This window comes from Paramormyrops kingsleyae, chromosome 2 (genome assembly GCF_048594095.1).
Source record: "Paramormyrops kingsleyae isolate MSU_618 chromosome 2, PKINGS_0.4, whole genome shotgun sequence".
NCBI lineage: Eukaryota > Metazoa > Chordata > Actinopteri > Osteoglossiformes > Mormyridae > Paramormyrops > Paramormyrops kingsleyae.
Window position 1 is genome coordinate 20,860,012 of NC_132798.1, and position 24,375 is coordinate 20,884,386.

The 24,375-nt window shown below is 53.7% G+C and overlaps 1 protein-coding gene across 1 annotated transcript; it reads right to left on the bottom strand.

Annotated features, from left to right (window-relative positions):
• Positions 1–1,653: 1,653 nt before the first annotated feature.
• gcn1 (GCN1 activator of EIF2AK4) lies at positions 1,654–24,166 on the bottom strand. Its single transcript, XM_023840768.2, has 58 exons — positions 24,104–24,166; positions 23,197–23,299; positions 22,942–23,005; positions 22,549–22,680; positions 22,079–22,187; positions 21,559–21,657; positions 21,347–21,481; positions 21,173–21,241; positions 20,955–21,063; positions 20,732–20,806; positions 20,522–20,650; positions 20,362–20,412; positions 20,183–20,281; positions 18,965–19,138; positions 18,602–18,754; positions 18,422–18,514; positions 18,254–18,329; positions 17,945–18,104; positions 17,558–17,747; positions 17,085–17,209; positions 16,804–16,982; positions 16,409–16,502; positions 16,071–16,184; positions 15,244–15,442; positions 14,819–14,968; positions 14,559–14,731; positions 14,350–14,430; positions 14,091–14,234; positions 13,875–13,999; positions 13,384–13,573; positions 13,041–13,111; positions 12,403–12,568; positions 11,736–11,930; positions 11,392–11,638; positions 10,928–11,049; positions 10,736–10,850; positions 10,054–10,233; positions 9,713–9,933; positions 9,355–9,423; positions 9,027–9,165; positions 8,732–8,928; positions 8,170–8,312; positions 7,960–8,077; positions 7,651–7,866; positions 7,218–7,382; positions 6,949–7,110; positions 6,782–6,874; positions 6,536–6,679; positions 6,126–6,395; positions 5,878–5,991; positions 5,529–5,759; positions 5,255–5,448; positions 4,670–4,784; positions 3,870–3,966; positions 3,574–3,722; positions 3,320–3,430; positions 2,985–3,206; positions 1,654–2,674 (listed from the first exon to the last, which is right to left on the bottom strand). Exons 1-58 carry the CDS (start codon positions 24,119–24,121, stop codon positions 2,549–2,551), a joined length of 8,004 nt encoding a protein of 2,667 aa, XP_023696536.2. The 5' UTR covers positions 24,122–24,166; the 3' UTR covers positions 1,654–2,548.
• Between the last annotated feature and the right edge of the window lie 209 nt (positions 24,167–24,375).

The window sequence follows — 24,375 nt, forward strand, 5'->3', positions numbered from 1 at the left end:
GCTCCAGGGCGCAGGCGCACTGGTGCCCCGGCTCATCGAAGTGAGAGTGACCGCATCGACGGATGAGGTTACGACACCTATCTAGAGAGTTTGTATCTGCCATGTTCCTGGAGTGGTTTTAAAGTTACTGCAAACTCTATTAAGTTAAAACACAAAACTGTAAGAGGCATGGAAATTTTTTAAAAGCACATTATTGCAAGGGCAAGAGGACTTCATACCCGTGTCCAGCAAAACTAAATCTAGGAAACAGCAACCAAGGTGGTTTACTACTGAAATTAAGAATAAAGTCAGGAGGAAAAGGGCTTTGTTCCACAAATAGTTAATATATGTCGAAAGGAAGATTGCATTGGAGGGTTAGGGTGACATTGAGTTTTTTCAAATAAAATATTGTGTGCAGATTTGGCCACCTTACTTTAAAAAGGACATTGCTGCCTTAGAAAGGGTTCAACGTAGTGCTACAAGAATGATTCCTGGTCTTAGAGGAATGCCTTATGAGGAGAGGTTAGCTGAGCTGAATCTGTTCAACTTTGAGCAAAGGAGATTAAGGGGGGACATGATCCAGGTATACAAGATTCTAACAGCTCTGGATGCTGTTCAACCAAATAGTTACGTCAATATTAGTTCAAATACAAGAACTTGTGGCCATAGGTGGAAATTAATGGGAGAACATTTTACACTGGATTTGAGAAAGCACTTCTTTACACAGCATGTAGTTGAGTATGGAATGGTCTTCCTGTTAGTGTAGCGCAAGCTAAAACCCTGGGTTCCTTTAAATCACAGCTAGATAAGATTTTGACAACTCCGCTATTAGCAGAGTTCTCCCCAAATGAGCTTGATGGACCGAATGGCCTCCTCTCATTTGTAAATTTATGTTCTTACCTGAAGTGAGAATGCTGGTGCAAGAGGGAGAGGGAGGTGTGGCAGGTTAGCACTCTTCCTGTTATCTGGTCGTCACCAGTTCAAATCCTAGAGTTGGCAGAGTGATGTCACCATCAGGCCCCTGAGTGAGGCCCTTAGCCCCTAATTGCTCCAGGGACTGGCTGACCCTAGTATGTCACTTTGGGTAAAAGCCTCTGCTTTGGTTGTATCATAGTGGTTGGGGGCTGGCACCAGCCCTCAGGCATGATGTGAGAGCATGCTGGCAGGGGTGCTTCTAGGATCTGACCCAACCCCCTGATGAAATACAGGGCATCACCCCATCCCCCCCCCATGATTAAATCTGCAATGAGGAGGAGGGGCCCTCATTATAGTTTGCCAAGCTGGGGGTATGAAAGGTATGTGACAATTTGCTAAATTGAAACCCCCCCTAAACAGGGTCCAGGACCCCCTCTGGCTGCTGCTGAGCTGTTCCCACGCTGGGGGCCCAGCTAATAGGCTGCGAGGAAAAACCATAGCCTCTGCAGACCTACAAGGTTGTTGGGCAATGTTTTAACCAGGAACACTTCATTACGTCAGTCGGGTTGTTAGGAGCAAATGTGAAAGACAGACGGCTGGTGAAGCTTTGGGCAACCTCCACAAGCAGGCTGCCATACGCGGCATAGGTATGGGAGGAGGGCACCTTCAGTCTGCCTGGGGAGGGCCAGGAGTGAACTCCCCTCCCCCAGCTTAAGCTTAGCTGATCAGGAATCTCACAATGAAAAGGACATTCAAACATACATTCATGACATTTATCCAGCACTTCGAATCTTACAAAAAATTACAGGTTGTGAACTTTTTGCAGATCTTATACCCACTCGGTACGGACTCCTGCCCCAACCCCACCAAATATACTATTTCAGTTAACACTTGAAACCATTTATTAAATCATGTCATTTTGGCTGTTTTCCATTTGTACAGCATCTTTGGGGGTGGGTCAATAACAGATTATAGTATTAACATTAGCCCGAAGATTTCTCTCAGCCAGAGCTAACTGTGGCACAGGTACACGCAGATACACAAAGAGCATAAAAACTGGGGGGGGGGGGGGGGGAGCAGTTTTCAATCTTCTGTAAAGATCCTGATGTACAGAGTAATGTTCTTAACATCGATCCATCCTGCAGCTGCTTATTGTAGAGCCAGTCACAGGGCCTGGAGACAGCGTTGGCTATAAGCTGGGGAATACCCTGAACATTGTTCTCCACTGTTTCTCAGAATTTAAAAAGGGAATTTTTGAATTGTATTTAAATCTCAAATCTTTAACTCGACATCTGGATGCCTCACTATTTTCAGTTTTTAATGTCAATGAGTTGTGCAGTCTGGGGGTAATGTATCCTACAAAGCCGGTACTACATTAAGGAGAACAGAAAGGCTATTACTTCAGAAAAAAAATAGAATCAAGATGATAAAGGAAGCCGGTGCCTCCCTCCTCACCTCTTCCTGTGTGCAGAGCGTGGCCACAGTTCATGAGGCATTAGTGTGTGGCTCGCAAGACACGTGTGTGTCGTTACATAAGTATATGTATGTGTGTGTGTGTGTGTGTGTGTGTGGGCTCACAGGTCACAGGTGTGAACGCGTCACATGCAGCTGTGGCAGCAGTCCGGTCCTGTCCAGTCCGGTTCCAACCAACACGTCACGTGAGGATGGTGTCGTCGATCTCCTCGTTGGAGTCCGGCAAGCTAGCGATCTTTTTCAGGGAACGCCGGCTGCACTCAGACAGCAGCTCGTTGCTGGCAGAATCCAGGGTGGCACTGACACTCTGCAGGAACAGGGAAGTGGCATCTTCAGGCCATCAACAGGTGTGTGTGTGTTTGTATTTACCACATTGTGGGAACTAACTATCCCCACAACCTGGTAAAACCTGTTACTTTTTAGCTTGTGGGGACATTCTTGAAGTCCCCACAATCTTATCCTCTATTTCATGAAATTCTGACTATAACCAAAAAAAGTTAAACATGCCAAAAATCTTGTATTTTGTTTGGTTGCTTATGGTTAAGGTTTGGGCTGGGTAGGGGTTAGTGTGTGTGAGCATGCGTGCATCCATGCGTGCAAACAGGGGCCCCCCTGACCTGCAGCAGCTCCTCCCCATGCCTCAGCCGCAGCAGGCTGACGATGGTGTGCTCGCTCTGGGCACGCACGCTCGTGTTCTTGTCCTTGGTGTTATCCAGCAGGCTCTTGAGCAGAGGCTTGAGCAGGCCCAGTTCCAGGGCCGGTGTGGTGGGCTCACGGCACACCCACCACAGCACGCGCTCCGCCACCAGCCGCACGTCGCTCGACTGGTTCTGCAAACACTGGGTGGTGCACAGGAGCCATTAAGACCTGGCGGCGACTGCAGGACCAAAGCCCGGCATCCCTGCTCCAGCAGCCTCTTAAGCATCAACCTATTGCCTCCCCGGGTGCTCACCTTCCCAAACTGCGAGATGATTCGAGGCGAGACGCTGCCCCCTCCCTCATTCACCATCTGGTGCCTCATCAGGTAGCCCATGGCCCTAATGCCGCTGGTGGCGATGGGGATCTGACCGGGAGGGGGGAATGGATGGAAGGGTGAAAATGTCAAAATGTCTGATGAGAAAACTAAAAATAGGATCCAGGTGCACTAGTGGAGACAAGCACATATTTACACCCCCCCCCCAAACAGCCATTGAAGTGCCCACTCACCCTGTCTGCCGTGGCACTGGCCAAGACGGCGGCCAGCACAGTGGGGCCGTACTCCTCAGCCGAGAGCCGCTGGGGGGCTGCCTTGATGATGATGGCCAGGGCCAGACTGCGGCCGTGTCGCACCATCCAGTCCACGCCAGACACATCCGCTGGGGGGGAGGGACAGGCTCACGTGTTCATGTTCACATCCAAAGTGCATGCATATACACACTTGCGTGTAGTCAATTCTCACTACTGTGTGTCTGCATGTCAGTAAGTGTGTGTCTGTGTGTGTACGCACACACATGCACACTCACCCAGGACGTGCTGCGACAGGATGACCCTCAGCTCCTCCTCCGGCAGGAAGGCACAGAGCTCTCCAACACAACCAGCTGCTGACATGCGTGTGGCGTCCTGCAGGGACAGATGGTGACACTCAGTGAATGAGCAGTCAGACCCTGCCCACCTCCCACACTCTCACACCGCCCCCCCCCCCCCCCCCCCGAGGTTGGCCACATCCTGCAGAGAGGCCGTCACCGTGGAATTCCTGCAGACACCCCAGGCCAAGTTTTCAGCAGACTGACAAAGACTGAACAGCTACCGGGGACAGTGAAGACAGGTTACATGATCAGGACCTTAAACCCCACCCCCCCACCCCACACACACACACAAAATCCCAAACCCTTATTTGCGGCACCCTCCCTCACTACAGGGATGAAGGAAAGTTTTCAGAATTTCAGAGTGCTGTCCCAATACTTCAGGGAACAATGATTTTCACTCAAATCACCCCTTTGCCGGGGATATGTGGAAGTCTAGTGAAGAGCACCCTTCACGGAAGGGAAATTCACCTTTGGTGACACACTCACATGACATGGCATAAAAGCTCTACCTCAGTGATGACTCCACATATACAGGGAGAGCATGGAAAGTCATCGAGGATGCAAGTGTGTCCCGATATCACTTTTTGTTCGTGCTACCTTCCTCACTCACGCACTTCTTCCCTTGTCAGCTTCATGAACTTTTGAACTAAACAGCGAGTCGTCGAGGGAGTGAGGAAACAATCAAATAAAGTTTTGGCATGTCGCCACACACTGCAGGCTGTTGGCAGCAGTCGTACCTCGTCATGTCCCAGCATGCCGAGCAGCATGGTGCTGATGTTCTTGCGGATGGCCGGATCGACCTTTGACCCTGCGCCTTGAATTACAAACCTCAGAGCCTGCAGCATGGTTTCCCTGTTTGGGGAGTGTAGGGGAAACATATCAGCACCAACTCCATACTGGTGCTTTAACACATCAGCAGTACAAAGCCTTACACTGCCAGTCAGTAGAGATGGTTTACACCAGGGTAAAAACAGCAATTTAACACGTGAAGCACTGACTGCGTGTGTCTGTGTCTCTCTGCTATAATGCATAACAGCAGCATGGGAATTCGTGCCCCTGTTAGTATTGTCCTCCCGCTGAACTGGGCCTTGGGCTCAGCTTGCTGTTCCACTTCCCCCGTAAGCCCAGCGCTGAAACTACCAGCTTTGTAACTACTTGAATTAAAAGCTTCTTCACCTGCTGATACGGTGCTAATGAGGTACCAACTTAAACAGGCTCTGGGACTTACGGGGTGTAAATGGGTGCTGCTGCTACTACACATAGGCTGCTAGTTCGGTTTCCGTGAAAGCAGAAGACGGCCCCCTCGGGGAGGTGTGACCCACCGGACACCCGAGTCCTCGGCGTTGCGGATGGCGGAAAGCTGCTCGGTGAACAGGGGGTCCACTTTGCTGTGTATGGAAACGAGCTGTCCGAGGGCCTCGGCGGCCCGCAGGCGCACTGCGCGGCTCGAGTCCTGCAGGGCCTTCAGGAAGGTGGTCTGCAGCTGGGGCAGGAAGGGCTTCAGGGCAATGCCCACCTGTGCGGAGGGAGTGCAGAGGGGGCATCAGGCCTCGGGCCCAGAGAGCGAGCACGGGGCGCCGGTGAAGGATGCATCACCTTTGCCAGGAGCAGGGTGAGGGTCTCCAGCAAGGCCGTCTTGACGGACCAAGAGAAGCGATCTCCCAGGATACGGATGAGCGGGCCAGTGATGTTCACCACGGAAGGCTTCAGGGCTTCGGGCGAGGTCAGCCGGATGACGCAACCCAACGCCTTGGCGGCCTCCTCCTTCTGCTCCGGGCTGCCTGTCAGCACGCCCTCTCGGAGCACGGGCAGGATGCACGTCACGCCCTGACGGGTAAGCACAGGCATCACATCATCAGACCGTATTGCCCGGGATTGGAACGGTGTGTGGAGGTAGACGACCCAGAACAGCCGGAGAGGGGCGGCACTGGGCGCATGTTCTCACCTTCTTGGGCAGGCAGAAGCCCGGCAGGTGCTGGCCCTTGGCATCAGCGCCGGCTGAGCGGATGTCCCTGTGCAGGTCGTCGATCAAGGCCAGCTGGCTGCCCGCATCCAGCTTCTGTGCGTGGGGACACGGGGACAGACGGTCAGGTCACAATCTGCCAGCTTTGTGTGTCCAACTTTAAGTTCAGTCCTGCGTATGTTGCCCTCACAGATACATGGCTGAATTTAACACGCCCTAGGCACACCCACCTTGGTGATGGAGTTGATGGTGTCCCAGCTCTGGTTGAGGACCTCAGGGTTGGCATCATTCAGCAGGCGGATGAGGCCCGACAGCAGGGCGCGCGTGTGGGCGCTGTGGTCCGTGCGCGTGCGGGCAAAGTAAGCGTTGAGGATGGTGACTGAGGCCAGACGCATGCCGGCGTCGGGGCCCCGTGCTGCCTCCAGCAGGTCCTCCATGATGATGCGCTGTCCCGCCTCATCCTCCACGGACAGGATCACCGTCTGGCAGCAGCACAGCTCCTGCGTGGAGGGGGCGCAGGTACATGCATGCTGCATTACAGGTTTGTACCGGGCGGGGCACTGCATGGCAGTCAATTTCCTGCAAGCCAGGAGAAGGTCCTGTTTCTATCAGGAACAGGGAGGCTGCGAGGGGCCCCCACCTGCTGGCCCTCCTCGGTCCCCAGCTTGTCCTTAAGGGAGGACATGAGAGCAGGCAGGATGACACCCAGGTGCCTCGTCAGCGCGTCTCCCGCCACGGCGGACAGGAAGGCCAGGACCCGCGTGTTCACAGGGGGCGCTGTCAGCTGCGGGGAGGGCGGAGAGGGAGAGCGAGGTGAGGTGAGAGGCGAGATCACACACGTGGTCAGGGAGGGGAGGGTCACAGGTGTTTGGGGGGGGGGGCTCACCTTAGGCACCAGGTATGGCAGCACGGAGCGGCTCTTCACAGCCATCACCTGCTTCAGGCCATCCAGCGCGAACTCCGACGTCTCCGGGTCCTCCTGGAGAGACAGCAACATGAGAGCAGCGCCCCCCGGGGGCCGTCTGCATGTGTATGCATGCACACGCATCTCACCAGCTGCCGCAGCAGTGTGGGCAGGATGTCGTCCAGCGCCTGGTGCCCGATGGTGGAGTGCAGCTGCTCGAAGGTCCTGGCGGCGGCCTGCCGCACCTCTTCCAGTGGGTCACACAGCGCCCTGCGCACCGTGGGCACCAGAGACTCGGAGAAGACCAACACCTGCAGGGGGCGCCAGAGGCACGGCTCAGCTGGGTGGCGGGCTCAGGGTGCCGACCGTCTGACTGTTCAGTGTGAGCGAGAGTGCCCCCCCCGGCCCGGACACTGACCGCGTCCTTGCTGGTTGACTTCATGATCTCGCTGAGGCCGATGCATACGCCCTGCCGCTCGTCGCTCTTGTCGGAGCGCAGCCCGTCCTCCAGGATGGGGATGATCTCCGGAAGGATCTTCTCACCCAGCTTGCGCACCAGGTCGCCCAGTGTGCGTGCAGCGATCTGCATCCCACAGGGGGGACAGGGGTCAAAGGGCAAGTGACATGACGTGAGACGATAGACAGACATGGCATGTGCCTCTGTGTAGAGAATGAGGCCTCTTGATTGGCTCAGGCAGCAGCTATTGGCTACTTTGGGTCCAGACTGACTGAGCCTGACTATTCCATTTAAACTGGCATAGAGGAGCAGAGAAGTCAGTCTGGGTCACATCATTTCTCTGTTGCCATGGGCAGAGGGGGGTTGGGGTGTTGCGGATTGCGGGGCATCATACCGTGCGTTTGTCAGGGCAGGTGGAGGCCAAGAAGCCCAGCAGCAGGGAGAAGAGCGTGGGCAGGATCTCACGGAGAGTGCGGGGTGTGTTGGACACCACGATCTTCCAGACGTGCAGAGAGGCCTGTCTAACCACCAGCTGTGTGTCTGAGCGGCCCATGTAGAGCCCCGACAGCACGCGGTTCCTGCGTTCCGCTCCCAGGGCTCCGATGATGGCCTGCGGCATCGGGGCCAGTTAGGGAACGACGTGACGTGGCACCGTGACACCCGTGCAGAGAGGGCACGCCCCCATGCCAACACACATACGCACCTTGTTGGACTGCGCCGTGCCAAAGTTGTCGTCCTCAGATGCCGTCTCTGTGGTCATCTTCCCCGTCACCCCGGAGATGTGGAAGAGTAGGTCTCCCAGTAGCTGTACGGAACTGAACCTGGAACAAGACCAGGGGGTGTGGTGGGTCAGGCAGTGTACCTCAGGCGTGGGCCTTGTGACACGCGTGTGCTGTGTACGTGTGCCGCGTACCGGATCCTCCACAGGTCGTCAAAGAGCCCCTGCTCGAGCTCAGGCAGCAGCAGCGCGATGGCCGTCTCGGCGTACATGCTGATGATGCGCTGGCCGGCCCGCAGCGCCGTGTCCCGCACATACTCGTTCTCATCTGCCAGTGCCTGGGAGTGGAATTATGGAAAGGGGGTGATGCTGAGCAGCCTGAGGACACAAGGCCGGGAGGTCTGGATGGGGCGCAGTGCCTCTTTCCAAAAGGCAGACATTCTAACACTCATTTCAGAAGGTCTTAAAATGATAGAAGAGCTGCTGTTTGAATGGGAACACAAGGATATGCAAAAAAAAATGGCACCACCTGTCATTAAGCTCTATTGTCAGGCAGAAAGACAGATGGCAGAAGCAGCCGGACAGTCTGACATGTAGGTGTTACGTCAGCAGCCAGTGGTATCCCGTCCAGGGTGTTCCCCAGCCCTGTGCCCCGAGATGGACTGGTATCCCGTCCAGGGTCTCCCCCAGACCTGCCTGGGATTGGCTCCAGGCCCGCGGACCTTGGCCAACAGTGGGTACAGAGCAATGGAGGTACCTTGAGGATGCAGGGGATGATGGGCCCCACGTAGGGCGTGAACTTGTCCCCGAAGGTGAGTGGCAGGTAGATGAACATCATGATGTATCCGTCCCGCACATGTGAGGCAATGTCCACCTTGCTGGCCGTCTGAACCACGTCTGGCATCAGCTTATCCAGTTTCTCCACGCCGAGACCCGCCATGACCTCTGCCAAACCTGGGGAGGGGCTCAAATTTCAGGTACGGGGGAGCACGGCCGGAGGCCGGCCAACTGAAACGTGGTCCCTGGCGCCCTACCCCAGTGGGCTGGCTCACCTTGGGCAGCACCAGAGCGGTCCACAGAGCTCTGCTCAGAGGCCAGAGTCTCCATGAGCCAGGGCAGCAGGTCGTCGAAGCTGGACTCGCCCATGCCCTTCACCATGGCGCCCAGGGCCTTGGCGGAGACCGTGCGCACCTGCGTGTCACATCGCACAGTTAACAGGCGACTGCAAGCTTCACCGAGGCAACACAGACCATCTTCATTGAGCACTTTCAAAGCAACAGAAGTGGACTTGATAGATTGTAGTATATCTTATTAGGGTCTGCAAGAAAAATCTGCTAATTTTCATGAAATCAAACATATTTTAAGGACTGTGGAGCTCACTTCTGGCACGGGATCCAACAGGGAGGCCTTGAGTCCTGGGATAACACTGGGCAGGTAAGGCGACAGGTCCTGTAGCAGAGCCACATGCGAGCAAAAGCAGTTATTATCTCAAGGTGGTGGTCTACCTGTAAGTGTCGCTACAACAGACATTTTAAAGAAATGCTGCCTAACAAAGCTTTGTGACTAAGCTCATATCAGACACAGCTGGGCTGTGAAAATGCCAAAACAGACGTTATAACCACGAAGCCAAGACCAGCAGTGGCTGCAGAATACAGAGTATTTTATCGACAGTAATAACCTGACAGTTTATTAGCATGCTATGGGGTCGTTTATCATACGGCAGGCGCTGCGCATGCACCTTCTGGTCCGTGAGGGAGTACATGTTGCCGATGATCTGGGCGGCCATCTTGCGGGTGTCAGTGGAGCGGTCCTGGAAGGCGCGCTGCACGATGGGCATGATGAGGGCCAGGGAGGGCGCGTCAATGAAGTGCACAAACTTGGTGTCCAGCAGCGTCTGCAGGCAGTGCTGCGTCTTGTGGGAGGGGTCCGTCAGCGCGTCCAGCAGGATGGGGGTGATGGCTGACGGACGTCAGGGCGGCACCACGTTAGGGTGGAGGGCATTTCAAAGCACAGACAGACGTGTGCACAGACAGAGGGGCCTGCAGGGCCCCATCGGCGAGCGCGGCATGCGGCACTCACCCAGGATCTCAGGGTTGCGGATGACAGAGCCGATGAGCCTCAGCGCCTGCTGGCCCGCCTTCTGCACCTTGACGTGCGAGTCGGTCAGCACCTCCGTCAGCTTGGGCACTATGCTGGGCAGGCAGGACGAGAGCTGTTTGGGGGCGCAGTAGGCCATGGCACCCAGAAGGTCAACGGAGCCTGGGGGTGGGGGGGGGGGGCATTTCAGGGATGAACAGCCCTCTCATCACTTTAGGACAGTGTTTCTTAACCCAGTCCTCGGCGAACCCCAGACGGTCCACGTTTTTGCTCCCTCCCAGCTCCCAGCCAATCAGGATCACCGAATGCCTGCTACAGGTGCGCTGGGAGCTGAGAGGAAGCAAAAACGTGGACCGTCTGGGGTTCATGCATCCATGCACACATTTAACGACATTCACCTCACAGTGTATCACGCTGGTATATTAAAATTCCACGGTTCAAAGAGCCAAACAATGTGTGTATTTACCAAGAGACACAAGGGGGAAAAAGCGATCATTACAAATGAAGAGGGGATTGGAACCTAACCTAAACTGGCAATTGTATTACAGAAAGATCCTCCCTGTGTCCACAGACAATGCTGCAGGGACAGCAGAAGAGGACGGCAGCCGGCTCATTCGCAGCGGCTTCCTAATGCATTGTGGGAAGGCGCGGGCGGATGGGCCACCTGCTTTGGTACGCCAGGACTCCTCCTCCAGGGCCACCAGCAAGGAGGGCAGCACCAGCTTTACCCCGTGGGCGCTCAGATTCCTCATCACAGCCTTGGCACAGTCGTCCGCGGCCTGCAGGGGGAGCGGCAGAAGCATGAGGACGAGTATAAGAGCAGCAAAGAGGGAATGGGGGAGGGTCGTCCATTTACCTCTCTGACATACTGGTTTCCGTCTCCGAAGCAGAGAAGCAGGTGGGGCAGAACGTGCACCACGTATGGCTCAAAGAGCTTCCCGAGCATGTTACAGAGCATCTCGAAGGCAAAGAGCGCCCCTGAAATATAGTCACACAGAGAGTCACACAGAGTCACATAGAGAGTCACACAGGATCACAGAGCATCTCGAAGGCAAAGAGCACCACTGAAACACAGTCACTCAGGATCACAAAGAATTTCAAAGGCAAAGAGCACCCCTGAAACACAGGGTGACACAGTCACACAAATACTCACAGAGTTGCACAGACACACACAGAATCACACACACACAGGGAAGAGGGGGAAGAGAACTTTGACTCTTCGGGCAAGGAAGAAAAATTCTGAAATTATTTCTGGGAGGGAAAGATTGAATGTGGGTTTGTCTGATGGACCGAGAGGCGCGACCCCCCTCCCATGCTGACCCTCTCTCCGTCGGAAGTTCTTCTTGTCCTGGATGGCATCTGTAAGCGTGGTCATGATGTCCTGCTGTTTGAGTGCCAGGATGCCCAGGCCTTTGACGAGGCCGGCCAGCCCATAGGCGGCGCCCTTGCGCTCTGCATACTTGTCGCTTTCCAGTAGCAGCTGTAGCAGCTTGCGCACCATCCCGCCTGCATCCTCGCGGATGGCCGGCACCAGCGGGGGCAGGCAGCTGGCCACCGACTCCTGGACCTGGGGGAGGGGGCACAGGTCACCAAGGCACCGTACATACAGATAACAACCCCCCAGCCCGAGACTAGAGGCCTCCACTGAGGGAGGTGGGGCGTACCTGCTGGGAGGGTGTGGACAGGGCCGTAATGAGCTTGGCCACGATAGGCTTCACTTTGGGGTCACTCTTGTCCAGGTGCTTGGCCAGAGAGCCCATGAGGATGACAACACTCTGGCGGACAGAGTCATAGCTGGCATCCTGGGGGGCGTTCTTCAGAAACTCCTCAAAGACTGGCAGCAGGGAGCTGACATTGTCCTGCAGGGGACATATGTGTGTTGATGCATTAACCGGTGACTCAAGCAGACCACGGTATATGTAGCAAGGTGAGAAAGCTTTAATGCCATGGAGCAGGGGGGACACAAGTCAGACTTGAGGTAGCAGTTAAATGCTCCCAGGCCTGATTAAATGCATTTAATATTTCCACCTGATATGCAACACAGTGAGAAACAGTGTGATTCTGTGCCTCCCATCCTGAGTATGAGAGTCACGTATCCTGTGAGGCTCGACTCAGATGTTTGGCAGTGAATCTCTTAAAGACATATGGACCAGATACACACAACACACCATATAGATAGCAAAGTACAGTTTACATCAATAATCTAATACTGAGACACAAAGGTATCAGGGGTAATCAGTAAACTAAATGGTTCCCACAGCATGAAAAAGTGAAATTAAAAGGGGCCAGGAGGTAGCCGCATTTCACGGGGGGGGGGGGGGGGCGGCTTACCTTTCCATGCGCATTAAGGGCAGACAGTGCGGCGTCCAGCATGCAGCGGCGGACTTCCGGGTGTCGGTCATTCAGGGCATCGGGTACGAAGAACAGGAAGAGGGGCGTCACCTGTGACTCATCCAGGTACTGGGCCAGCTTATTCAGGGCCAGAGCGATGCCACACCTGCAGGGGGGCACCGACACCGAGACACACACACACAGACATGAGGTGATGGAGGAAGAAGGAAGGCCGTGAAGCCTATAGTGGGCAGGGATAACACCCCCTGCAATATGACCTTGTTGGGCAGTTAATGACGGTGCAAAGTAAACCCCACCCACCACCGCTTTCTCCACCCACCACCGCTTTCTCCACCCACCACCGCTTTCTCCACCCGCTGTCATGTAGGGACTTAACGCTCAAATATAATGCTGCCTCTAATGACAGCCCCCCGCCCCCTCAACCCCGATTCCTCTGAACAAAATGCTTCTCTAATTTTTTACTGAAGAAAATTCAGTCAATGATGTTGCAGAATCAAACTGGCTTCATCTGTATGAGGGACTGTTACAGCTACCATTTTCAGGAAGGCACAGACCTCACGCCACTGAGACGAAGTTTCCTTTTTACTGTTTTTATTTATTTATTTTATTTTTTTTACCTTGCCTCCCACTGGTCTGGCGGGGCTTCGGAGATGACTCGGCCGAGGGCATCCAGGACAGGAGGGGGCCTCTGTGAAGCCAGACACTGACATGTGAGGGAGCAAGCAGAGCTCATCTATACGGCTCACAGCGCGACCAACTACGTTGTGGGAACACAGACTCCCTCCTCCCAGCCAACACCACAAACCACACCGGACAGGGGACGTTTTATTATACAACCACATCACATGTTCAGATTCTGCTGTAACTAAAGCATATACAGATAAATGCAGCCGTATGTACATTATCACTGGCCTGGGCAGGCTGTGTGACATACTGCCCCCTGGTGGAGGGGAAACTCACGTAGAGCCTCTGCTGGTAGAGCTCGATGAGGCGAGCCAGCACAGCAGGGGCCTGTCCCTGGTAGCTGCTGACGGCACTGGAGAGGGCATCGGCTGCGGCAGAGCGGACGGCCTCCTCGTGATGTGTCACGTCGGCGATCAGCAGACTGCATAGCTCCGGCACCAGCTCCAGGTACAGGGACTGCCAGAGCCTGCGCCCGGCATGGAGGGGAAGCGGGGACACAGCTAAGCACAGCTGCTTTGAAAAAGCACTGGGGATTCACTACTCCACTTTAAGAAAGGTTACAAGACCATCAGGGATTGCTGGGTATTGTAGTTCCTATTAACAATAAAATACGTGCTAGCCTACAGTCCACTGGATTCTGTTAGCCTGGCCCTTTTCTCTTAAGTATCAAAAGTGGTTTAAAATGGAGTGGCAAGGTGTGTGACGTACCTTTAACACTAAACGTTAATTGTCCTCTGCTCCGGAAAGCCCCCCCAGCCCCCACTCACTTATCAGCCAGAGCGCGGCCCTCCTCCTCCTGGTCGAAGCGGGCAACCCAGAGCCTGCGCAGCACCCCGAGGCCCACTTCAGCCTCCGCGTCGGTGGGCAGGGCCATCTCCATCTCCAACAGCCCCTTGGGTTGGGCAGAGTCAGTCAGAGAGCTCAGTGCCCCCCTAGTCGCCCGCTTCCTGGCTCAGGTAACAGGCCATCAGCCTCACACTCACCCTGAGGGCAGCATCTCGCACGGAGAAGCAGGGTGACAGCAGGGCCTGCAGCAACACATCGACCTCGGCCTGCTCTGCCAGGGCACAGCCCTGCCCCCCCCCAGCACTGGCACACAAGGAGGTCAGGCAGCTGGAGGCCAGGACCTGAGACACACACACACACATACCAGTCCTCAGAATGGCAAAACACCCAAACTGCTTCACATACAATGGACAAGTTCTTTTAACTTCTTTTGAAAATAAACTGCAGTACCCATACCTGAAGCCGGGGGGCACCAGTGGAAATAACCTTGGTGAGCAGCAGCAGCATGTTGACACGGGGCAGCATTTCTGGACCATACTGAACACCACAAAAAAAAATGATAAATGAGCAAAACGACATGCATTTTAGAGGCATTTCTTGAACGTTCCTTGAAGTTGGAAAACAGACAAGAACAAAACAGGGGGCAGCGAGAAGCAGGAAGGTACCTCGTCAACAAGCAGGTCGGGGGAGTCGCGGGCACGGAGCTGGGCGTGCTCGCTGATGATCTGCAGTGCCTGGACCAGCATGGCCTCCTCCTGGTCGCTGGCTGTCTGGCCCAACATGGCGTGCAGCAGCGGGAAGCAGAAGGAGAAGGATGGAGCAGACAGGGGCCTGGCGTCTGTGGGGGGAAGGTCGAGGAGTCCTATGGATTATCATCCATCATGTGACCTCAGATTATAAAAATGACCGACACGCCCACACTCACCAGTCTTGGCGTCGCGGCGTGGCACGGTATGGCCGTGCAGCAGCAGCACCGTGCGCTGGGTGGCTGTGGCCAGGCCTTCCTGGCACCACGCCTCCTCTAAGGGGCACTCCGGCTTCAGGACTCGCAAGGTTACCTGGCCCACCAGCATGGCTGGGACATGGACAGAATCACAGGCGGTAAAGGTAGGTAGGCGCCCATCGTCACGGCGACACACCCAAGGCAGGGCTTCGCCACACCTTCAAATCCAAGTGGCTAATGGTCACTGTCCTGAAATAGTTTGTGTACAGGGAAGCTCCAAATCTGCCCACAAGTGTCTTTGTGGGTAACATTCTTCACAAAATAGCCCTTTTTTAAAATCGGGTCAATTACCTGGGTGTCGTCTAATCAGGCTGCCATCACTGAAGGAGGACCGACGGGAATATTACCAAGATGGTGCAGCTCCTTGGGCATCAGGAAGATTCCTATGTCCAGGAAGGGCTGGCGGACGATGGGCGCTGCCAGGGGCGAGTGGAGCAGGGGCATAAGCACCTGCAGGACCCCAGGGAGGTGCCAGGAGAGGTGGGCCGGCCGCCGGCTCAGCAGCGCCCCCAGAAGACGCACATTGGCCTTCAGTTCTGCCTCCAGCTGAAGACAAAAACAAATGACAGGGAGAGAATAAGTGTGTCCTCCGTATGACTGAAAAGGAGGATCAAACAGCACCACACAAAAGGGGCCAGGAGCTACAAAGGTTCCAGGCTGACATGGCTCAGGAACTAGTAAGTGGGGAGCAGGTTCCAGAACTCTGCTGTGCAAGAACCTTTTATAAAACTTCAGGGAGCCATTTTCAGTCTGTCTCTCTCAGTCTGTCTCTCTCAGTCTGTCTCTCTCAGTCTGTCTCTCTCAGTCTGTCTCTCTCAGTCTGTCTCTCTCAGTCTGTCTCTCTCAGTCTGTCTCTCTCAGTCTGTCTCTCTCAGTCTGTCTCTCTCAGTCTGTCTCTCTCAGTCAAACATTTCAGAAACCTTTACAAGAAAATCTCCTGGGAGCTCCCTGCACTTTTAAAGATAATGTTGATAACTTCTCTAATTAAACATATGCTTAAAGGCATTTCAACTACGTTGTGTTGGAGTTTTTGTTATTAAAAAAAAAAAATCTTCATTTTTACTGCAAATGTATACTGGCTCTAAATATAGGTTATATTTGATTACTAATAATTGCTATCAGCCCTGAAAAAACCCCAAATTGAAAAATCTCACATGAGCACTGCTGCCCATACCTCCTGTAGTCTCCTGCGAATGGCAGCCTCCTTCTCCAGCTGGCTCTGCACCATCTCCTTCTGCTTGCTGGTCAGCTGCACCTCCTCCTTGATGCCTTTCTTCTTCTTGATCTCCTGAAATGGATGGCGAGGCTCTCGGTTTAGCTCCTAACATGTCAGCCACAGCAGCAGCGAGAGCAGGACAGGGCATACGCTTTGCTGTGACAGCCGCCTGACGGCGTGTACCCCAAAGGACACCGTGGGGGGACATGTGCAGACCGCACACATGTGGAATCGGGGGAGGAATCCAAGCCACAATGAGGAGAACGGGAATGAACATGGCGCAGGCTAGGACTGACCTCCTGCAGCTCCAGCTCGATAATCTGCTCCTTGAAGGAGTATGCCTTGTTCTCCCTTTTCAGGTTACCCTTCTTGGTGCTCTCCTGCTGGGCACTGAGGAGAGGAGGAGGAGGAGGATGATGAGCCACAGACAGCTGACCTGGAATCCCAGCTGCATGGATAGTCTGCCAGCTATTTCATTTACATAATAATGATAACTTTTTACGTATAAAGCATTTTTTAATATTAACTTTTCACCTACTTCTGTACACGAAAGAAACACATTATTATTAGCAGAAGTAATAATAATTGGATGATTCAGTAATTTGCTTCGATTTCACAACATTTGGGTTTTAACTGTAGTTCTTTAACAAGCCCCTCCACCCCGAATACTCCATGCCAATGCCACCGTTACCTCTGGATGATGCTCTTGTCATAGAGCTCCCCCTCGTGGGTCAGCATGATGGAGTATTCCTCCCGGGTGACCTGCCCCAGCAGGGGGTTGGACAGCCGCTCTGTGACCCGCCCCACCACCCGCGGCAGTAGCTTGTCAGGGGACAGTGTGCACAAGGAGCCCACTGCGTTCTTTGTCGCCTGCAGGACACCATGGGAACAGCAGCTTTAGAAAGATTCTCAGCCTGAGGCCTATTGGCTCCCATGCCAATAAAACATCTATTTCCTGTGGCGGCCTCATACCAGGTCGTCGGCATCGCTCTCAAGCAGACGAGGAAGGATTTTCTCCAGGTGTTTGTCAATGAAGTTGGCAGCGTCGACCTTCATGTGCGATAGCAGCACTGGCCACAGCCCCGGACGAGCCACCTCTACAGGGCACAGGAGAGGGACGGCGTTCAGGGGTTGGGCCCACACGTGTCACATGGCACTGAACTGTCCAATCAGAAGCCCAGGAAGACCACCAGGCCTAAGAATCTGTCCAATCCCAGAACCCAGGCCATTCACTGTGCTCCTTGTTTGGAGGAAAAATATCTAACCTCTGCAGGTGTGAGTACTGCACTGATCTGGTCAGTTCTGTCATGTGCTGATCCTTAATTGTGACGTTTCCAGTCCAGATCAGGATTTTTTAGATCTAGCAGATTCTGGGACTAGACAGAAACCCGCAGGACCTGCAGATGCCTCGTGTGGTTGGGGCGGGCGGGCGGGGCCGGGCACACCTATGGAGGGATGGTGCGAGACGACCAGGATCTCTTCGGCGAGGTGCTCAGCCTCTGTGGGGTCGCCCTGCAGGGTGGCGGCTGAGCAGATGGTGCACAGCGCCTCTGACAGGACGCGAGGAGGGGTGTAGGTGCGGCCCAGCTCCGAAAGCTCGCCGGTGTCCGACAGCAAAGCGTCTGGGGGCAGCACCTGGGTACAGAGGCACAGCATTAAGATTCAGAGGCTAGATCATAACCTACCAGACGGAACCCAAAAGAAGTCCAGGGTGCTGGGTTATGGGGAGGCTCTGCGGGCCTGATCGGACACCCCCATCTCACTACAGTCCCCTCGCCGGCAGCAGAGGGGCAGGAACCCTGTGGTCACCGAGGTCACAGCGCCCCCCTAACCTTGTGTGCGTTGACCGCAGCCTGCAGCTCTCCCAGGAGGCCATGGGCCAGGCCAGAGCTGCCCAGCGATGACAGCAACTTCCTGACGGTCTGCTGCGCCCTCTTGCGCACCCGCCAGCTCCGCGAGAGCAGTGCTGCCACCACCGCATGGTGGTACATCCTGGGGTGAGCAGTGCGAGGAACGTTATACCCCTAGCGGTCACATGACCTGCCCAAAATTCCCTCCAAAACAAAGACATTTCTAAAAGCCCAGTTAGAGAGTAAATGGTAAAGAAACAGATGTGCAGGGCCAGGTGGATGGAGACTCACTGTGATTTGCTGTTGGTGAGCCGGTGGGCATGGTCCAAGAAGAGCCTCTCACAGAGCTGCAGCACGGTGCACAAGGCTGGACCGGGAAATGAGCCAATCAGAATGCAGTCCGCAGACATACACATGTGTCAGTGTGTCCTAACAGCACAGCTGGCGAGAGAGCCCCACCTTCCTCACTGGCCTGAGAGAGGAACTTCTCTGTGGTGAATAGCGGCTTTTTCTCATCCAGGATTAGAGTCCAAAAAGCAGCCATCTTTGAATCTGTGAAGACATGCACTTGGGTTCCCAAAGACCCACCCAACTTTTGGCAAACCCCCCACCCCCGGCAACCCAGGCCAGAGTACTAACCTGACAGCACATCCTGCAGGGACAGGCGGCACAGCAGCACAGAGGCGGCCACGCCTTCTGAGAGCAAGGATTGCTGGGAGTTCTGAGCGCCGGCCTTCTCCACCGTCTGCACAAGCAGGGGCACCAGCTCCGAGGCCTGGGACAGAGTGTCACCTAGACAGAAGCAAAGGAGTTCGCCTTAGTCAGTACAAGGAATTACAAAGGCCCTGACTCTGAGGCTTCACCATAACCATGGACTAGGATCAAGCATTATTACTGACAGCTGATGGAAATTTTCAGATGTTTAGGTAGAGCAGCAGTAAAAGAATTCAGAGGTCAGGGTGACCATAGAGCAGGTAACAAGGTGCGGCATAGGGCACTGACCTCTGAAGGCCCCCAGCATGGCCTGCAGGTAAGCGTGTCGCACTGAGGATGTGGTGACTTTCAGGGTGAATGCTTTCTTCAGCCATTCCACTAGGGGGCGTGGGACTTCCACGGTCAACTTCCCGCTCCACTGCGACAGCACGCCCACCGCATGCACGAGCGTGCCCTCATGAACTGCAGGGTGGGTAGGGAAGGAAGAAATGGGATGAGGTAGGACCTTGTGTGAGGGTCTCAGCGGGAGCCAAAAAGACAGACATCATGGAAAGTGGGAATGCATAATTATGCTTCCAAAGGCCCCGCCCACAATCCAAATAGTGAATGTTTATGCTTGATACTACCCTATGTTACAACATCTGCATCATCCTCAAGAATAATTTATAGTTAAGAATATGTACGTACACAAATCAGCACAGGCGCGCAGGAACCACTAATCGCGTGGCCCGGTATCAGGAGTGGATGCTCGGGGGAATGGTTTACAGCACACGATGCTTCACAGCAGCTGCTTTTATGGCAGAGCCCACAGAGATCTTCCTCCGTCCGGATATTCGGGCCACAGCCCAATCATTTACCTAATTTTGATTTCCTGAGTTTCTTTAACAAACATTTCTCTGGTTTGATAGACCAGGGGAATTCAGATAACTAGCCACATTGGCCTGAAAACACAGTTCAATGACTGCTGAGGCAGCAGCAGAGAGCCCCCTAGTGCTCAGGCACTGCCAGTGCGTCCCCACGGCCCAAGCCATCCTCTCAGATCTGAGCAGTCTCAGCTCTAAAGGAGCCCCTTTTTCAGCTGAGATTCAGGGGGGGGGGGGTATCAGCAAGGATTTAGTACACATGCCTGTGGTTTTGAGGGCTGCACAGCTGCAACTTGCCAGGGACTCACTGATAATTATATTAGAAGATGTATATTTTGTATATACAAAATCAATGCTTTTCAGTCTAGTTTTGTAAGTAATAGTTTTTTGCCGTTGTTGTTGTTTTCCAGTTCTCACAAGAAAAGGTCTCCAAAGGATTTTAGGCTCTCCTGTTACTACAATAGAGGGCTCTGTGCTGCAGTAGTACCTCCCCTGTATTCGGGGGAGGTAGGCCTGTGGGCATGGGGGGAGCAGGCCAGGGGAGTGGGAGGCCCGTATGCTTGGGGGTGCCGGGGCGCAGGAGGCTGGGGGGAGGTAGGCCCAGGTGCATTGGGGGGAGAGGGAGGCTTGGGAGTGTGGTTACCTTCCTGCTGCAGGTAGGGGATGAAGAGCAGGGTGACAGCAGAGCTGAGGGTCTGGCCAGAGGTGCCGGAGAGAGCATGGTGGCTGCAACTGCCGATTCCTAGGAGGGGGAAGCACAACGTCACTGTCACACCGGGAGGGGAGTTGGGCATGACGACACACAAAGGAGTGTGGGCTTACCTGAGAGCACGCTCATCTTCTGGGCCACCACCGTGAGCTTCCCCTCAGAACCTGTAATCAGAGGAGAGAGTAAGGCCTGCGGTCCCCACAGTCACACACAGACACCTCCACATGATCCAAGGCCGAGTGGAATTGTTCTTGCTACGGCGTGACCACTGACCTCCCAGGATGTTGAAGAGGTGTGTGACAACTTCCTGGACAGCACCGGGATCACTGCACTGCTCGGCCAGGTGCTGCAAGGCCACCACGGCCTCCTCCGTCAGCTGAGTGTTGTTGGCCTTCAGGTGGCCTGCAAAACATCATAGCGGGGGGACACATGGTCACTCCACCACACAGAAACATGTGAGAGCAAAAGGGCGCGTGGACTTACTCGCAAGGCCTTTCCCAATATCCAGGGCATACTGGCTAAGGTCAAGGGTCACGGAGGTCAGCAGACAGGAAATGGCTGGCGGGACAGAGAGACAGCGCGTACTGAGAGGAGCTCTTTGTACGACAGTGCGTGTTCCCGTATACGATTCTGTGCATATTTACACTGAATGTGTGCATCAGCATTTATGAATGTACGCATGCAGGTCCACATGTGGGGCACTCACTCTGCATGGCGTTCTCCGGGCTGCGCAACATGGCTTTCTGCAGGGCAGGCAGCAGCTGCTCCCGGAAGTCGCCATGGGTGATGTGCCGCAGTATGGAGCCGCTCCACTCCTGCGAGCAGAGCCCACGTTGTCACCCGGAAGAGGAGGGGTCTCTCTCTCTCTCTCACACACACACACACACACACACACACACACACACACACACACACACGACTCACCAGGATGTGCTGGGCCGGCCGGCTCTTACTCATCAGGACAGTCTTCAGGTAGAGATCCAACAGGGCACCCTGGGGATAGAGAATTGGGGGTTTGGTTGTGTTGGGGTGTTATATCACATAAGGTTGATTGAATGCACCCCCTACAGGCAGAGGGGGGCAGTATCTCACTCCAACCTTGTGCTTCTCGATGCTGCCCTTGTCCTTCTGGGCGGTGCAGAAATCCACACACACGCCGAGTAGAACCAGCGAACTTTGGTTCTGGTCTAGACTCAGCAGGGTGCTCAGGTACTGCTCAGCCAGGCCGGGGTTCTGGAAAACAAGGAACCATGCGATAGGGCTCTCTGACCACTCAGCTGTCGTCAGGCCGCATCCTGGCAGCCACTCACCTCTTTCCATAGCCGGTTGAGGCTCTTGAGGGCAGATTTGAGGGTATTACGCTGGGCCCCACCCACCACCTCAGCGAGCATCAGGCTCTGCACTTCTACCTGCAGGGCAGAGAGAGAGGATGGGCTCAGGTGGCTGGCCACAGTCCACTTCACCGCCCCCTATAAGAACACAGGCCACGCCGTGGATTGCAGACAGAGCTCAAACAGAAGCAGCGAGGGATTCACTGATCCTGAAAACACTGCAGCACCAAGTCGTTTCTGTGAACCTGCATGGCACATGAATCTCAGGTGGCTTCAGTCTTCCTGTCATGTTGCAGTCATAGTTGGACCATCAAAATCAACGGCACTCCATCATAAAAGGCAGCAATGCCAACACGAGACACGGGCCATTCACCCACCTAACCAATCAACCAGCATTCTCCTGCAGAAAATACTACGCCATTTACTTTCAATGATGTTTTAATAACTAATCAGGGACCAAGATGAAAGGCAGCGGGAGTGGCTTCTCCCAGTTACACACCAGCTTCTTCCAGGTGGGGCCCTCTCTGGTCTCCGGGGTGGGACACACAGCTCGCACCAGCAGACAGGTCCAGGACAGGCCCATGGAAGCGGCAGGAGCAGTGCCTTTACTGCAGGGGGGGGGGGGGGAGAGGCAGGCACAGTGCCCAGTGCATTCAAGTCACTCAACATTTCATTTACTTCTCCCATCTCAGTACTAAGGACATCAGAAAATCATTAGGAACTGGGAGTCGGCCACGAGACAACAGCAAGAAACAAGAAAAGTGACCAACTAGAAATGGGTGGAACCTAAAGGGTATAATCCCACACACTCCTGAAGGCGCAAGACATGGTGCCATGATTTTAGCTACATTTAAGTATCTGCTGGCTATTTGCTCACCACCCTTCACTGCTAGACAACAGAACAAGCACAGAAGTCACAAAGACCTCCTTCACTCCATCTGCGCCTCCTCACCCCTTGTGCCTCCTTACCTGGGCAACCCGGTCTTGCTAATGATGCCACTGTTGAGCAGGCAGTGGAGGAGGCTGGTCGCTGTGACAGCAGGCTGGGTAGCAGCCAAGGTGCTGATGACAGAATGCAAGGCTCTGCGAGAGGCAGCATCCCTGAGGCAGCACAGACAGGAAAGGTGACGACCTCGTGCACGCACAGTCACGCACCACATTGAAGGTAGCTCTGTGGAGCCTGTGCCACCTTCACTGCACCAAGTGTGTGCCCCTGTGCTTCAAGTAAACTGCTTGACTACAATATGGAATTTCTCTGCATTAGTGATATGCCTGCACAGGGTAGAGCCTGGAGGAGACCCCAGACACTGCTCATTTGCAGAGCTAAAAGAACAGTAATAAGATCAAGATGGCACCACTGACCTGTATCTGTGCAGCGCCAGGCAGAATAGTTTGCAGAGCCCCTTGACCGCAGGCTCAGGCAAATCTGCAATGGAACACCACAGTGTTACTACATCACAACTCATGTTCACAAAGAAAAAAAAAAAAACACGTGGCACAAGAATAGCAGATACTTTTAATCAAGCGACAGCTGTGACTCAAGTCTGAGATGCCTGCATCTCCAGGACACCACCTCGTAGTGACTGAGGTTCATAGAGGTGGCTTCTGAACTCTCACCTCGGCCAGAGACACACTGCTTCAGCTCCTCAAGCACATGCCTGCGCTCTCTCACACTGGCTGTGGTCACTTTCTGGGCAAATCTCTTCAGAGTCTCTGAAACCTAAAGGAGGCAAACAGAGCCATACAGTTATCCCAGCTGCTCCACAAATGTAGATGCAGCAACCTACTACACATTTATACAATCACAAAGCACTTCACACAATTTTTGATGCACAACACCGACACTTATCTGCAACTTAACCAAAATAGGTAACTTTTTGGATAAATCTCTACAAAGATCTCATTTGATGTGCCATCACTCTAGTGCATGATAAGCCACTTAAAATGACCATCAGCGTTTATATGAAGTAATTTAGACTACTTAAGTTTGGGCAGCTAAGAGGAGGGGCGCATACAGTTGCTAAATTACTGTTGGAGTTACGTTGTGAAGGAAAGCTATATGCCAAATGCAAATACTGCACATCATCATATGCGACAGGAGGTCACGAGTAAAAAGTTCACTAGCGATAGTAAAATATAGATAGTAACTTGACGATTCAGCGGTCAATAAAACGTGATTTCGTTCTCCCTACTAAGATGACTACAATAAAATAAGTTCTGTGACAACCCATTCTTGTATAACTTTCGATACGTTTTTATTCAGACTATTTAACGACTCGGAGGTCTGTAAGACACCATCTTGAAATGTTTGCACTTGTGCACAGCTTTTACACAGCACAACCCCCCCGTTTTCCACTCACATTGCCAAATAGACACATATAGATTTTTTACTTCATTCACAAACAGTGGGAAAAGTTCGACACACTTCCTTTTTAGTGATTAAATTGGCTATAATTATCAGTGTGTTGGCTACACTCGATGAGGGAAGATTCAACCAGATTTCTAAATTAAGCCACACTCATACCTGCGTGTCCGCCGCCATCTTGCCGGTGTCGATCTAGGAAGAGCTCGTGGGATCACTTCCGGGTGATTACGCCATCGGCACGTGGTACTGGCTGACGTATATAAACGCACGGGGCTGGCTAGGCTGTGGCGCTCCTTTCTCTTTGCTAGGTTGTCTTATTTTTGTACGTATGTGACTTTATATATATATATATATATATTATTATTTTTTTAAATTTATTTTTTATTTCGCAGCATGTCCTCTTTAATGCACAAAAGGAATAAATATGTTTC

Bases quoted from the DNA above. Each gene is read 5' to 3' on its own strand.
- gcn1 (XM_023840768.2), bottom strand. The intron at 21,242-21,346 runs GTTGGAGTGAGA...CTCTATCCCCAG, and splicing joins GCAGCATCGAGAAGCACAAG to GGTGCCCTGTTGGATCTCTA. The intron at 7,111-7,217 runs GTCAGTGTCCGG...CGCCCCCTGCAG, and splicing joins AGTCAACCAGCAAGGACGCG to GTGTTGGTCTTCTCCGAGTC.